Raw genomic sequence first — 14,647 nt, forward strand, 5'->3', positions numbered from 1 at the left:
AACTGTTACAGTCTATTACAAAGAATGTAACACGAGGGCATTTTGAAAGATATAGCATAATTTCCTTCATGACAAGAAAATTATCTGACAAATTTATGAGAATTCTTTGAAGATGTAACAAACAGGATAAAAAATATGAGAAGCCATAGATGTAATATATTTTGACTTCCAAAAGGTTTTTGATAAGGTACTGCACATAGGGCTACTTATAAGAGCCCATGATTTCCAGGTACTATGTTAACATGGATATGGGATTTGCTAACTAATACATGACAAAGTGTTTGGATAGAAGCATTTGTGGGATGGTACCCTGTAACTGGTTGAGTGCCACATGGATCAATGCTGGGGCCACAATTATTTACAGTATATATTCTAATAAGGGATGAGGGAAGTGAATGTACCATCACCAAGCTTGCAGATGACACAAAAGTAGGTGGGAAAGTAAATAGTGAGGATGACGGAGTCTGCAGAAAGATATGGACAGGTGAAGTAATGGGCAAATGAAGTAATGAAGTATGGGCAAAAAATTGGCAGATTATAATATAGTGTGAGAAAATGAGAGGCTGGGAGAATAGAAGAGATCAATATTATTTAAATGGACAAAAATTGCAAAAGCTGCAGCACACAGGGATTTGGAGTCCTCATGCATGAATCACAAAAAGCTCGCAGACAAGCTCAGCAGCTAATAGTGAAGGCAAATGATCTGCTGAATTTTATTTATGGGGAATGGAGTATAAAATAGGGAAGCCTTGCTAAAACTAGGCAAAGCACTAGCCATGCCACAGTTGGAATATTGCACACGGCTTTGGATCCCTCATCTAAGGGAATATATACTGGCAATGGTGGAAATTAGAAAACATTTACTAGAATGTTTCCACGTAAGGAACAACTTTCTTATGAACTGAAAAGGTGTTGCTGGAAAAGCGCAGCAGGTCAGGCAGCATCCAAGGAACAGGAGAATCGACGTTTTGGGCATCAGCCCTTCTTCATGCCCGAAACGTCGATTCTCCTGTTCCTTGGATGCTGCCTGACCTGCTACGCTTTTCCAGCAACACATTTTCAGCTCTGATCTCCAGCATCTGCAGTCCTTACTTTCTCCTCGAACTTTCTTATGAGGTAAAGTTAAAAATCACACAACACCAGGTTATAGTCCAATAGGTTTATTTGGAAGCACTAGTTTTCGGAGTGCCACTCCTTCATCAGATGGTTGTGCAAGTTAAGGTCATGCTCACAGAATTTATAGCCAAAGGAGTCTAGTGTCATCTTTTATAATGGGACTTCAGCAGTCAGAACATTCGGCCTCAGACCTTCAGGTGACCATCCTGCAAGGCAAACTTTGGGACAAGCAACAATGCAGAGTGGATGAGCAGAAGCTGATAGCAAAGTTTGGTACATGGGAATGGCTTCAACCGGGACCTTGGGGTCATGTCATACTACAGGTGATCCCACTTCACCACAAACACTCTCTCTCTCTCTCTCTCTCACACACACACACACACACACACGCATACTCCTACATACTCACATACCCATGCAGACCCTCCCTCACATAAAAGCTCTCTCATATGCACATACATACACCCCCTGCACTCACACCAACACACTGACCCTCTCACACATACCCCATCACACTCACACACACTTAACCAAGTTATACACATACATATACACACACACACACAGTCGCTCCTATATGTGCACACATAGGCTTATCGGATGAATTTGTTTTTACAGAATTACATTTTATTTTGCTCAAAAACCACATGAATCCATGTAAAACTATAGAGGGTTTGTCATCGGACTTGGGACACAGACAGACTTCACACCTATTGTTCAAAAAGCTGAGCGAACTTGAAAGAAGTTCTGGGATTTACATATCAAAGAACAGAAACCAACACATCCCATTATAAAAGATGAAAACTTTAACCTAAGATTGTTTACTGCATCTCATCTCCATGTCCCCGGTGTTGCGAAGGATGGGCCTGGCCTCGCTGCCGCGGAACGCTCCGAGTAGTTGGAACGTTCCATATCACCTGTCCTTCATGGAGAAATTTATGAGGAAAAACACCTTTGACCACAAGTCCATCAGGAAGTGGTCAGCACGTAGTGTCCTTGAGATCCTTCGGGAAAAGGAGAGGGCAGATCCTGTCGAGCGGTTCCCTGAGCAGACTGTCAAAGCCATTTGGCAGAATGCCTCATCGTCAGAACTTTCCAACAAGCACCAAGACGTGGCTTGGCTGGTGGTGAGAAGGGCTCTGCCTGTGAGATCCTTCATGCACGCCCGGACTCTCTGCCGCACCGCACGCTGCCCTTGAAGTGGCTGCGGTGGGGACGAGACTGTCACACACCTCCTTCTGGAATGTGCCTATGCAGAGGAAGTCTGGAGAGGAATGCAGTGGTGCTTGTCGAGGTTCGTCCCGAGCAGCGCCGTGACGCGGGACTCCGTGCTCTACGGCCTGTTTCCCGGGACTCACACCGAGACGAACATTAACTGCGCCCGGAGGATCATCAACTCGGTGAAGGACTCTCTCTGGGCGGTCCGAAACCTGTTGATCTTCCAGCTGAAGGAGTTGACCCCGACTGAGTGTTGCAGACTGGCACATTCCAAGGTCCAAGACTATGTGTTGAGGGACGCGCTGAAGCTTGGGGCAGCTGCCGCCAAGGCGCAGTGGGGAAAGACCACCGTGGAACATCGGCCTGCCTAAAGAAGAACAGGGGGGCCCATGCGGACGTTTTTTTTGGGCTCTGCTGATGCCTCAGCCAAATATATGTGCATAAGATTGAGAAATGCACAGACCTGTATATAGCAATGATAAATTCTGATCTGTGTATGTAAATGTTGACATATGTATGGCATGACCAAATGTACAGACCATCAAATCATTTTATGAATAAAGTATATTTTTGAAATTAAAAAAATCTCATCTCCATGACACTGAACTCCTTTGGCTATAAATTCTGTGAGCATGATCTTAATCTCTACAACCACCTGATGAAGGAGTGGCATTCCAAAACCTAGTGCTTCCAAATAAACCTGTTGATGTATAACCTGGCATGGTGTGATTTTTTTTAACTTTGTCCCTCCCAGTCCAATATCTCCAAGTCTGAGGAGGTAAGGTTGAGTATGTTGGAATGTACTCGTTGTAGTTAGAAAAGTGACAGAACATTGAAACATATAGGATTCTTAGGAGACCTGACAGACCTTGTGGGATATTCTAGGATCAGAGGGCTTAATCTCAGAGAAAGGAGGTTGCCTATATAAGACAGAAATCAGGAGAAATTTTTTGTTTCAGAGGGTAGTCAATATTGGAATTTCTAATCACAGAGAGGTATTCAGGGTGGATCATTGATTATATTCAAGGCAGAGAAAGACAGATTTCTAATAAGCAAGGAAGTCAATGGTTATGAGGATAAGCGAATTTGAGGATTATCACATCAATCATAATCCCATTGAATGGTGAGCAGACTTGATGAGCTAAATAGTCTACTTCTATTCCTATATCTTATAGTTTAATGGAAATTCATTAAAACAACAACAATAATGGGCCCTATTCTTTCTGCCTGCAAAGAACATGTACATTATACTGCACCTGGTTAAGCTCAATGACAGTCAACTGATGATTCATTCATCATTGCACTGCCCTGGCCAATCATTCATCTTATTGGTTTAAAATTTAAACAAAGCCTGGTAGTCAACTGTCAGTTATCATTAATTGGTTCATTCTCCATCGGAGTGCCTCTACCAGAGTCCACTCGTCAATCAATCAGCACTCTCACTCATGCTGTATTGAATACATCCCTTGAAATATTCTTCTTGCAAAGGTCTTGATTAGTGCAAGACAAAATGCTTTGACAAAATGTTTTTTTTCCAGCAAGTTCTGTATTACTGAAAAGCTATTATTTCTTTTGTATTGACAAAGTGTTATTAATTTAAAATTGTCACTGAGAAAGTGTGGAGGATTTTATTCACACACAGGACTGAGAAATATAAAATGTTTCACCACAGAGAGAAATTGATGCACAATTGCTGCATGTAGCATTCAAAATATTTGGGGGCAGTGGGTGAAATCATCCCTGAAAGCCCAGATCACCCTGGAAAATGTGTTCACGAGAGTCACCAGAGAGTCACCATAAACATAACGGAAAGAAAATCAAAGGAGTTGCTCTTTCAATTACAGGAAAGAACTAGCCTCGCTTGGAGCAGCAAAGATACTGTCAGCAGTCAGCACGATCAGGGGCAGAAATAGGAAATAAAGTCATTAGAAAGGGCAGCAAGATCAAGAGTCTGAGGCTAAGAAACGAGCCCAAGGCGAGAGGCCAGAAGTGAGGCTCCAAAAGTGGAGTGTGGTGGGATGAGGAAGCAATGGGGCAGACAAGGTTAGGAGACAGTGGAAAGGGGTAGGGGGACTGAGAGTGAGGATGCTGGAAAGGTGTGGGGGGTGTAGTAGATAAGAGTGCTGGAAAGGGGATGTGGGGTGGGAAGAGAGAGATAGAGGAACTGGAAAAGACAATGAACAGAGGCTATAATGAGGAATGAGGGGCCTTAGAGTGGGAAGCAAGGCAATGTAAAATGAACAAGGGTCAGCAAAAGATGGAAAGGGACTGCAAGCTAGAGAAACCAATTTTAAATTTTTCTACAAAGAAGTATTCACCTAACTGGGAATGGAAAATTGAAGTGATGAAAGCTTTTGCAAATGAATCTGCCATCTACTTGGCGCTGCTATTTGAGGGAAAAATAAGTTGCAATTGTGACAAACTTTGTCAATTATATGATTTAATACTGAACTGTATTATGTAATAAAGACTTGAATTTTCAGTTTTGTGTTGCCACATCTCAAAGTTTCTTACATATGGTGAATTATTTGATGTAGAATACCTGCGTTAGAGACAAACATTAGCAGGTTTTGAGAACATGAAATAATTTAGTTATGACCTCACCAACATGATATAAATGTGGTGGTTTTTCTGTTTCGAAAGGTGCCCTGTTTCTAAAATAAAAAGCATTTGCTGCAACTCATGCCTGGGAAAATAATGGCATGCAAACCCCACACCGTCAAAAGTAAAGTTGTTCACAAGTGGATGGATCAGAAACAAGCCCACTTTAACACTCTGCCAGAAGAGTGAAGTGTTGGAGAGTTGGACTACTGGTGATTGGCCAGTTTTGCCAGCACCACAGCTTAATTGTGACTGCTGCTAGAAATATAGGCGGACCTACAAAGAAAGGTCAAATGAAGGGAAGGAAGGCAAGGATATTGGGTGGGGAGCATTTGCCCACAATAGGGATGGGACAAGTATGTGGGTTTGATAGGTAGATAGGAAATAGAGTACTATTTCTCGAGGGGTGCCTCTGTTGGGCAAAGTGCACCCTCCAAGAAATGAATATCTCCCCTTTCTTCCCATCATGTTAAAACTGTTTTTCTAAAAAATGTATTGCCCACTCTAAACCAACTCCCAGATCTGTTGTTTTATGACAAGGAGAAAGCATGAGGCAATGAAAATAGCTTGAGATTGATATTCGACTATGGAGAGAACACAGGGCAGGTATAAATTGGGATTGGTACAGGGCCATACACAGAGCATAGGGCCATGGGTATAGTTTGGGATGGATACATGGCTGTGTGCAGAGAGATACAGGATAGAGATCTGTTTAGGATTATATAGGGAGAGAGATTGGAAGAATAGAATTTGTTTAAGATTCATACAGCGCTACCAAGAGAGTGTGCTAGTAGGATTAGTTTAGGCTGGATATAGAACAGTGCATGACAGTAGATTAGAATTGATATACAGTTATGGGAAGAAAGCAAACAGTAGAATAACTTTACTATTGTCTCAGCAAACAAATGGTGAGTTACAAAAGTAAGCTTGATCAGCTGCTGCACAACCGGAATTTTATTAATCAAATCTGATTTTTAAGAGAGTACAATCCAAAATAATATATCTTCATTGCGCAAAACCCTTAATTTACTTATCTTACAACTAGACTGAATTAATCTGTGGTCTTGATTAATTAAAGCCTCAATGTCATATTGCTCCCATGATTATAGGCTTAAGATTCACTTCATAAATCAATTACCTTTAATGAACTGAAGGAAGGAATTCCATCCAAGTCTTTAAGGCCACAGCGAGCCATCCAGAGCACCTGCAGTTTTGTTAATGATGTCCCAAGGTCCCTGGACATTCAATTGGAGAAAATTAAAAGGCAATTATTTCTACCAGGCAATTTCCAAGCTGTTGAATCTTAAATATTATTTTCATAACTTGTAGAAAAGTTGCAGAATACGTTCTGTTGAAGTAATTATTGGAAACAATCCAAGAGTTCATACCGAAGTATTACTTTACTCTAGCTCAATAAAGAACTAAGAAATGGAAATTTATATAGAATCTGTTACACCTTCATGTGAACCCAAGTTCTTCACAGCCAATATACTTGAAATGCCAACAACAACAATTTTCACCTCTACAACTTCTTTAATACAAATGCATTTCACAAATAGATATCAAGCTCAAAGAAAGAACCTCAGTTTTAACAAAAGCTTGTGAAATAAATAACTTGAAATGAGTTCAATATGGAAAGAAAGAGGTGGAAAAATGCAAACGTTATTGCTGTCCCACAGGTAAACATGTCAGCCAACTTGCACAAAGCAAAATTCCACAGCAGCAAACCAACAAATGATCCCGCTTTGGTAGCGATAGTGGAGGGGTAAGGAGAAAGCAGGATGCCAAGCTAATTTACTGCTCTTTATATGGTATAATGGAATTGTTCAACTTTACCTGAATCAGATACTTGGGGATTTCAGTTTAAATATAGTAATTCTGATGATACAGCATTCCCTCTGTAGTACACTGAAATGTCATTGTAGTTTTTGTAATTTCTGGAAAGAGGTTTGAATCTATAACCTCTTGAAATTAATAGCTCATCTCAGAAGACAGCTGAAGTACAGTATGAGGATAATAAAAGCTAGCTGAGCCCAGCAGTACCATTCAAATATAGTATGAAATTAAAGACTGAAGCACCCATGATTTTAGTATTGATTTTGAGAATTTGCACTGATGCTTTGATGTACACCATCCAGAAGCACAGCCAAAAGAGAAACAAAAACTTGCTCTCTTCTTTCCTCTCAATTCACAAACAATGCACAGAAGGACACCAGAATATCATTCATTAATAGAGAGTGCTGTCAACATTGTAAATCTCTTTAGACAATTCCAACATTGCATGGACAACAGCAAGATACAGCCAGAAGTAAAAAGGTTGCAATTCATTAAAATTATGTTAGAAACTGTGGGAGACAATTTTTAAAAGTTCTCAAAATCCCATGGGTGAGGAGAAACTTACTCTCAGTGAATGGAGGTCTACAAAACATATCATGGCAATGATTTTATTGAACTGCTGTCACAGGCATAGACAACTCCAGTTATCATTATATTTGACAATGACATAGAAAGATAAAAGTTTAAGAAAGAAAATCAGTGACATGGTCAGTGAAACAAAAAATGGAGAGCTTTGTATCTGAATCACCTCTTGCTGTCATGAATTTTTGTCACACGTGAATATTATATTGAAACTATCAATATGAACATTTAAAATGGAAGTAAACATTTGATCAAAATGTGTAGTTGTTGACTCTGGAAAGCAGGTAACTATAAACTTCTGAAATTTCTGTCCTAGTTTAATGCACACGTCAGGGGAGTCAAATAGAAGGAATTTAGCTTTAGTCAAGTGGCCATTGATAACCTAGCTGAAATAGATATTCAAAATTTTGCAAAAGGCTATTAAGCAAAATAATGAAGAAACAGAGAAATACTCAATGCTGCAAATATTCTACGTAAAATACTTTCACTGTCACCTAAAAGTTATATTTTCTATGGCTCTCTGGTAGTCTGAGAGGCATAAGTAGAATGCATTATTTTCAAGGGCACAAAATATCAATGACATTCTCGTAGTAGGATGCTACTGCACAAGAATGATAAAGTCACAAAATATTACTATTTTAAAAAGGTTCTGAATCAAAGTAATTAAATACCATAAAGTGGCATATTGGTGTGAGGCATTGCATTTATTATCAAGGTCTTCCAGATAAATATATAGAAACAATTATTAACACTGTTATTCGCCTGAAATGCATTCTCTGAAATGACAGTACTAGGAATATTCATAGTAACTTTTAAGCCGTGCTGAATAAATACTTGAAGGCGTACAATTTGCAGAGCAATGCTGAAGGAGTAGGGGAGTGATAAAAGGAACCAATTTCAAGGTTTCGCTCAAGTGTAAAAAAGGAATTTTATTATTTACTGACATCAAGAAAATTAATAAAATTCAATACCAAAAGCACACACAAATACAATTCCAAAGTTTAAAAAGGAGAGAATATGATACAGACAAGAATAAAGATTACATAGTTTAAAAGTCCTTGGAGTCTTTGAGGCGTTGGATTTTGATTTAAGACCTGTTATTTAACTGGTGAGTGGTATCAGTTGAGACTGGTTACTTAACTGGCAAGAGCTGTCACAAAATTTGTGAATATTCGAGTTTCAGTAATTGGTTGTTTTTTCCACTGGGCACCATTTGAGATGAGGAGGAAATAGAGAGACAGAGATTTCCAGTCCTTACTGTTGCCAATTTTCATTTATTTTTCTCGCTCTGTATGTAATAGGATTAATTTATATACTCCCAAATTTGGCTTCATTGCATTTTCCAATTATGCCACAGGCAACTTTTCAAGTACAATGTTTGGCACCTATCACACTGAAATAGGAGATGCTAGTTTATTGACCCTGGCTCAGTTCAATGGTTTTAATATCATCAGATAAAATGGTCATTTCAATGCACTCACGTCCTTTTTTTTAAAGCCAATATATTGAAAACTCAACAAGTGAAGGAAAAGTTCTGGACATGACATTTGGAAATGAGCTAGGATAGGTGGAAGGTATATTAGTAAAGAGCATTTTGCAGATAGTGACCATAACTCATTTAAGTTTAGAATTGTTATGGAACAGGATTGGAATGGGCTAAAATAAAAATTCTAAACTGGAGAAATGTTAATTGTACTTAGATATTATTCAGCACAACGGCCTAGGAGCAGCTAGTTGCAAATAAACAGTGTCAGAGCAGTGACAGAAAATCAAGGAATAAAAACAATAGCAAGAGAATATGGTAAATATGTTCTGGTAAAGACAAAGGGTGGAATCAAGACCAGAGAACCTTTTAGGATTTAAAAATAAGAGGTGTTTATAGCAGATACAAAGGGTTCAAAGTGGCAGAGGCCTTAGAGGAGTATAAAAAGTGCAGCGAGATCTTAAAAAAAGAAATTTGGAAAGCAAAGAGTACATGAGAAAGTATTGATGGATAGAATAAAGGAAAACTCAAAGGGTTTTCTTTAAATATATAAAGAGCAACAGAATAACTAGAGAAAGAGTAGGGCCTGCTTGGGACCACTGAGGCAATGTATTTGTGTTGAAACAGAATATGGGGGCACAGTCTTCAGTGATTACTTTGCATTGCTCTTCTCAATAGAAAATGATGGTGCACATACAGACATCAGAGTGGAGGACTGTAAAACATTAGGAGAAATAAACAGAGAGAGGATGAACTACTCGGGTTAACAGCCCTAAAAATGCATAATTCTGTAGGCCTGGAAATGGTGTTAAGGGAGGCAAGGAAGGAGAAATTAGACACATTGGCAGTAATTTCTATAACCTCTCTGGGCACAAGCGAGATGTCAGAGTACTGCTGCCATTGTCCTATTATTAAAAAAAGGAAGGGATAGATCAGGAAATTACAGTACAGTCCAGTCCTGTCAGTGGGGGGTATTAGAAACAATTCTGAGAGAAAGAATATATCTGCATTTGATGAGACATGGATCGTCAAGCATGGATTTGTTGAAAGAAAGCAAAGTCTGACAAATTTGATCAAAATGTTTGAGGAAGTAATGAGGAATGTTGATGAGGGTAATGCATTTGGTATGGTCTATATGGACTTTAGCCATGCTTTTGAGGAGGTCCCTCATGGTAAACTTATCAAGAACTCCATGCAACCCAAGGCAAAGTGGCACTTTGGATCCAAAATTGGCTGAGAGGTAGGAAGCAGAATATAATGGTAGAGGGATGTTTCTATGAGTGGAAGTCTGTTTCCAGGGATTGGTATTTGGGCCCTTGCTGTTTGTGGTGTATCCTAATGATTTGGACTTAAATGTAGAGATCAAAGCTGACACAAACAGATTTTTAACAAGTAAGGGAATCAAGGGTTATGGGAAAATGGCAAGAAGGTGGACATGAGGATTATAGAATCATAAAATTCCTACAGTGTGGAAGTAGTCAACTCGGCCCATCAAGCCCACACCAACCTTCCACAGAACATACCAACCAGACCCACTCCCCTATCCTATCCCTGTAATACTGCAAATCCCATGGCTAATCCACCTAGTCTGTACATCCCTGCACATTATGGGCAATTTAGCATGGCTGTTCCACTAACCTGCATGTTTTGGTCTGGATGAGGAAGCCAGAGCACCTGGAGGAAACCCACGCAGACGCAGGGAGAATGCACAAACTCCACACAGACAATCGCCCAAGGGTGGAATCAAACCCAGGTCCCTGACAGGGGCAGCAGTGCTAACCACTGAGCCACCATGCCAATTATTGGATCAGTCTTCTATTAGTTAAGGGGTCAATAACCATCAGGCACAGGATTAAGGTAGGAGGCTGTGGGGAGAGTTGAAGAGAAATCTATCCACTCAGAGGGTACTGGGAGCCCTAAAGGGGTAGTTGAGTCAGAATCTGTCTTAAAATTTAAATACGATTTAGATATTGTTGCCACAGTCTTCAGGGCTCAGGTCAAAAGCCTGAAAATGGGATTAGTGTAGTCAGACCTTTAAAGAGTGACACAGGCATGATGGGCTGAATGATTTCCTTCTGTGCTATAAATACCTATGAATCTATTTCAAATTGGTTCCTGAACTTGCCTCAAACTGTAGTCAGATGACCCCTCAGCCATTTTAGGTCAGTGCTTGTCCTTTAAAATACTTTAGTCCACTAATTTTTCAGGTATTAAAATTAGGTGATGCAAATTGAAAATTGATACTTCATATTTTACAGTTGTCCTGACCATAACACAAGGTGGGCAATCAAAAAGCATAGTATAAATTTGATTCCACACAATAACCTACTTTCCAAAGAAAGCCACCACTAACTTGGAATATTAAGTTATCCAAAACTACAGGCTAATTTGCATTTCACACTGCTGAAAATTCATTCTTTCCTCACACATTATGCAAAATTATGAAGGTATCCAAGCAACTCATTTTTGAATGTTTGTGGAAGAAAGCTGTCCAATTTAAGATCTATTATTTTTCATGTTCTGTTACAGATGCCAACACTGACAAATGAAACAGTTGCCATTATCTTTTTCAATATCAAGCATGGTTTTCATGCAGAGAGCATTCTGCACAAAACTGTGTTCAAGGCAGTAAATGATCCTAGGCATTACATAATGCCATAATGAGAGCACTAACAAACAGCTCAACTGTACCTTCTCAAGTCTGTTCAGAATAGAACACAAATATATCCTTGCTGAAACCATCTCTATCCCAGAATGAATACTGAGTATTTCTTACTTACAATAGGATATTACCTTTTCCATCTTAAAACAAAAGCAGTGGAGCCTAGAATAGTGAGTACATTCAAGGCTGAATAACAAACTTTTGACGGAGAAGGGAGCTGAAGATTTGGCAGGCGAGGAAGTGGAGTTACGGCCTCAATCCTTAAGTTCTCCTTTAAAAATGTCCTGTTTATCATTGTTAAAGCAAAACAACCACCAAGTTAATGATGCCTGCAATTCATTGAACATAATGGAATTCCTGTTAATAGTGTTTGCTAATTGAGCCAATTGACACTTCACGTACTCCAGACTTCTTCGTTAAGGCTTCTTCCATGCTCCTGACCTCTGGGTTGTGGCCTCTTCCCCTTCAGTTTCAAAGATGGCCTTGCCTTGCTACTATTTTCTCAAATCTTTGCTATGAGCAAGAGTTTGAGAGGAAAGAAGAGAATAGGACATGGCTTTTAAAACAAACGTGGTTTGTAAAGGTTGCAGCACTTTTGAACCACCAAAATTAGGACTTCCACAATATCGGAGTTCCAGCTTCAGGCTCAATCTGGATCATAAATAGGAACTTCCAGAAGAAAGCAGCAAGATGGTAAAACCAATGTTTCACTAAATGTTGTCATGATTTTCAGGAATGCAACCACAACCTTAAGTGCAGACATATTCTTTGTCTTATGATTTTATATCATGTAACACTAGAAATCCACTGTGGAATTTTAAGTGCATTGATTACCACTGAAAAATGTCAGAATTTGCTCAGAGAACAACAGCAAAATTAATGCACTGCGGTTATTAACACCCAATGCATCTAGAAATCTTTGAACCACAAATATTGGATCATTCTCTTTGCTGTTTTCTCACCGTCCACTCCCTAAGTGCTTGAGTGAATTGCCTTGATTCGCAGCTCTAGGTTTCACTGAATTTGGGCACGTTTGATGGACTCGTTAGTTTTTACCTGTCATTCTCATACTTTGATATTATGTTCACTTTGGGTTAGGTGGCACCTGGGAAGCAGCTGCAGTCCCACACACATTGTGGAGGATCTCTCAAGATAGCTGATGTCACCATCTCATTGATGAATGCTGCCACATATTTGCTAATTTTCACACACAATGCTGCACGATTTCCAAGGTTCTCAGGATAAGGACAGTATAATTGTATCTACTCAGCTCAGATTTGTTGCTGGAGCATTTGGGTGGAAATACAATTGACAAAGGAGAGATGTTGTACTCAGAATTCCATTTAGCTATGTATTCTGGCCGGTTTGTGCACTCTGGTGAAGGTGACAATTGAACGCTATTCTATTGCTCACACTGTACTTATATAGCTGAATATACTGCTACTGTACTTAAGTAAAATTTGATAACACCAGTTGGCAATGACTTAAATGTGGGGAGAAAACAACCTCACGGAGCATATCAGGTCAGAGGAGAATCAGAACAATTCACTCTTCTTTGCCCAGTGCAACGACAGGAGGTAAAATCACGTCCCTTTATGACACGTGTTTCATGATCTCAGGACTCCCCAAATACTTTAAAGACAATGAAGCGCTCTTGAAGTATAGTTACTATTGCAGTGTATTATGAGTGGCTCAACTGAACTGCCACTTAATCACAGAAAAAAATTTACATTCAGGATGATTTTTTGTGCATTACATCTATACAAGCCTGTACAAAGTTAAAAATCACACAACACCAGTTATAGCCCAACAGGTTTAATTGGAAGCACTAGTTTTTGCAGTGCTATCCCTTCATCAGGTGAACCACCTGATGAAGGAGCAGCTCTCCGAAAGCTAGTGCTTCCAATTAAACCTGTTCGACTATAACCTGTTGTGTGATTTTTAACTTTGTACACCCCAGTCCAACATCAGCATCTCCAAATCATACATGCCTGTGTAATCGTTTATGTATGGAGCAGCAGATAATGAATGATTCTTCTACTACCGCACATTAACAATCCATTGCACCCTGTAAGAAACTGGTTTTATTAAAGACTATAAACTGAAATAGAAGTTGTGCAACCAAAACTGAAATGACAGGGGAGTTTTCCAATCTGAAACAACATGCTGCATTTTTTTGAGCTTTGCATTACAATTTTGTTTACCTTATAGTATCAGTGAAAAAAGAATAAAGTCATTTGGATGGGTATATGATTTGGAAAGGTTTAAAGGGAGAAGGGCCAAGTGCTGCCAAAGGGGCTGGATTAATCTAGGATGTCTGTTCGGCATGAACGACTTGGACCAAAAGGGTCTGTTTCTGTGCTGTGTATCACTATGATATGTGTGTTACACTGTCTGTTACACTGAGAGACACACAGGAAGAGAGAGAGAGAGAGAGAGAGAGAGAGAGAGAGAGAGAGAGAGAGAGAGACACACACACACACAGAGTATGTGGATTTGGGGTTTTGGAATGGGTATAGCTTGAATTGCATAATAGTAGATTAGCAATCTTTTCTTCCTCTATCTTCTGTCAAAGTCAAGTGTGTTTTGATAAAAAGAAGAGCTATTTTCTGTAAATAAAGAACCCTGCTGTGAATTACTTTTGTCGTGAGTAGCCATCAGTCAGGTAAGGTTTTAACTATGGTGGCCGCAGAGACTTTTTAAATTTATACATTTTGTAATAGCATGTGGAAGAGCATGATTATTAGGGTATTCTGTCCAGTTATATTATGGCAATATATTTAACCATGAACCAGCAGCACACAGCAGGACTTACGTTTATTTTAAAATGATAGAGAGTGGTGTCCTGAAACAGTGAAAGTTTATCTCAATTTTCTAAAAAAGACATGCATTTACATAATGCTTTGCACAGCCTCAAAATGCCTCAAGGGACTTAGAGTTATAGTCATAGAGATGTATAGCACCGAAACAGACCCTTTGGTCCAACTCGTCCATGCCGACCAGATATCCCAACCCAATCTAGTCCCACCTGCCAGCACCTGGCTGATATCCCTCCAAACCCTTCCTATTCAAATAGCCATCCAGATGCCTTTTAAACGTTGGAATTGTACTAGTCTCCACCACTTCCTCTGGCAGCTCATTCCGTACAA

At 39.5% G+C, this 14,647-nt stretch overlaps 1 protein-coding gene across 7 annotated transcripts in view; it reads right to left on the reverse strand.

The window, feature by feature from the left end:
* lrrc56 (leucine rich repeat containing 56) overlaps window positions 1-14,647 on the reverse strand; it is a 217,051-nt gene that overhangs the window by 85,059 nt on the left and 117,345 nt on the right. For all 7 annotated transcript variants that reach the window (XM_072592453.1, XM_072592452.1, XM_072592451.1 and 4 more), the window contains one exon: window positions 6,074-6,170. In XM_072592453.1, coding sequence (XP_072448554.1) covers window positions 6,074-6,170 — 97 coding nt within the window. The remainder of the gene's footprint in view (window positions 1-6,073; window positions 6,171-14,647) is intronic.

This window comes from Chiloscyllium punctatum, chromosome 22 (assembly GCF_047496795.1).
Source record: "Chiloscyllium punctatum isolate Juve2018m chromosome 22, sChiPun1.3, whole genome shotgun sequence".
Lineage (NCBI taxonomy): Eukaryota > Metazoa > Chordata > Chondrichthyes > Orectolobiformes > Hemiscylliidae > Chiloscyllium > Chiloscyllium punctatum.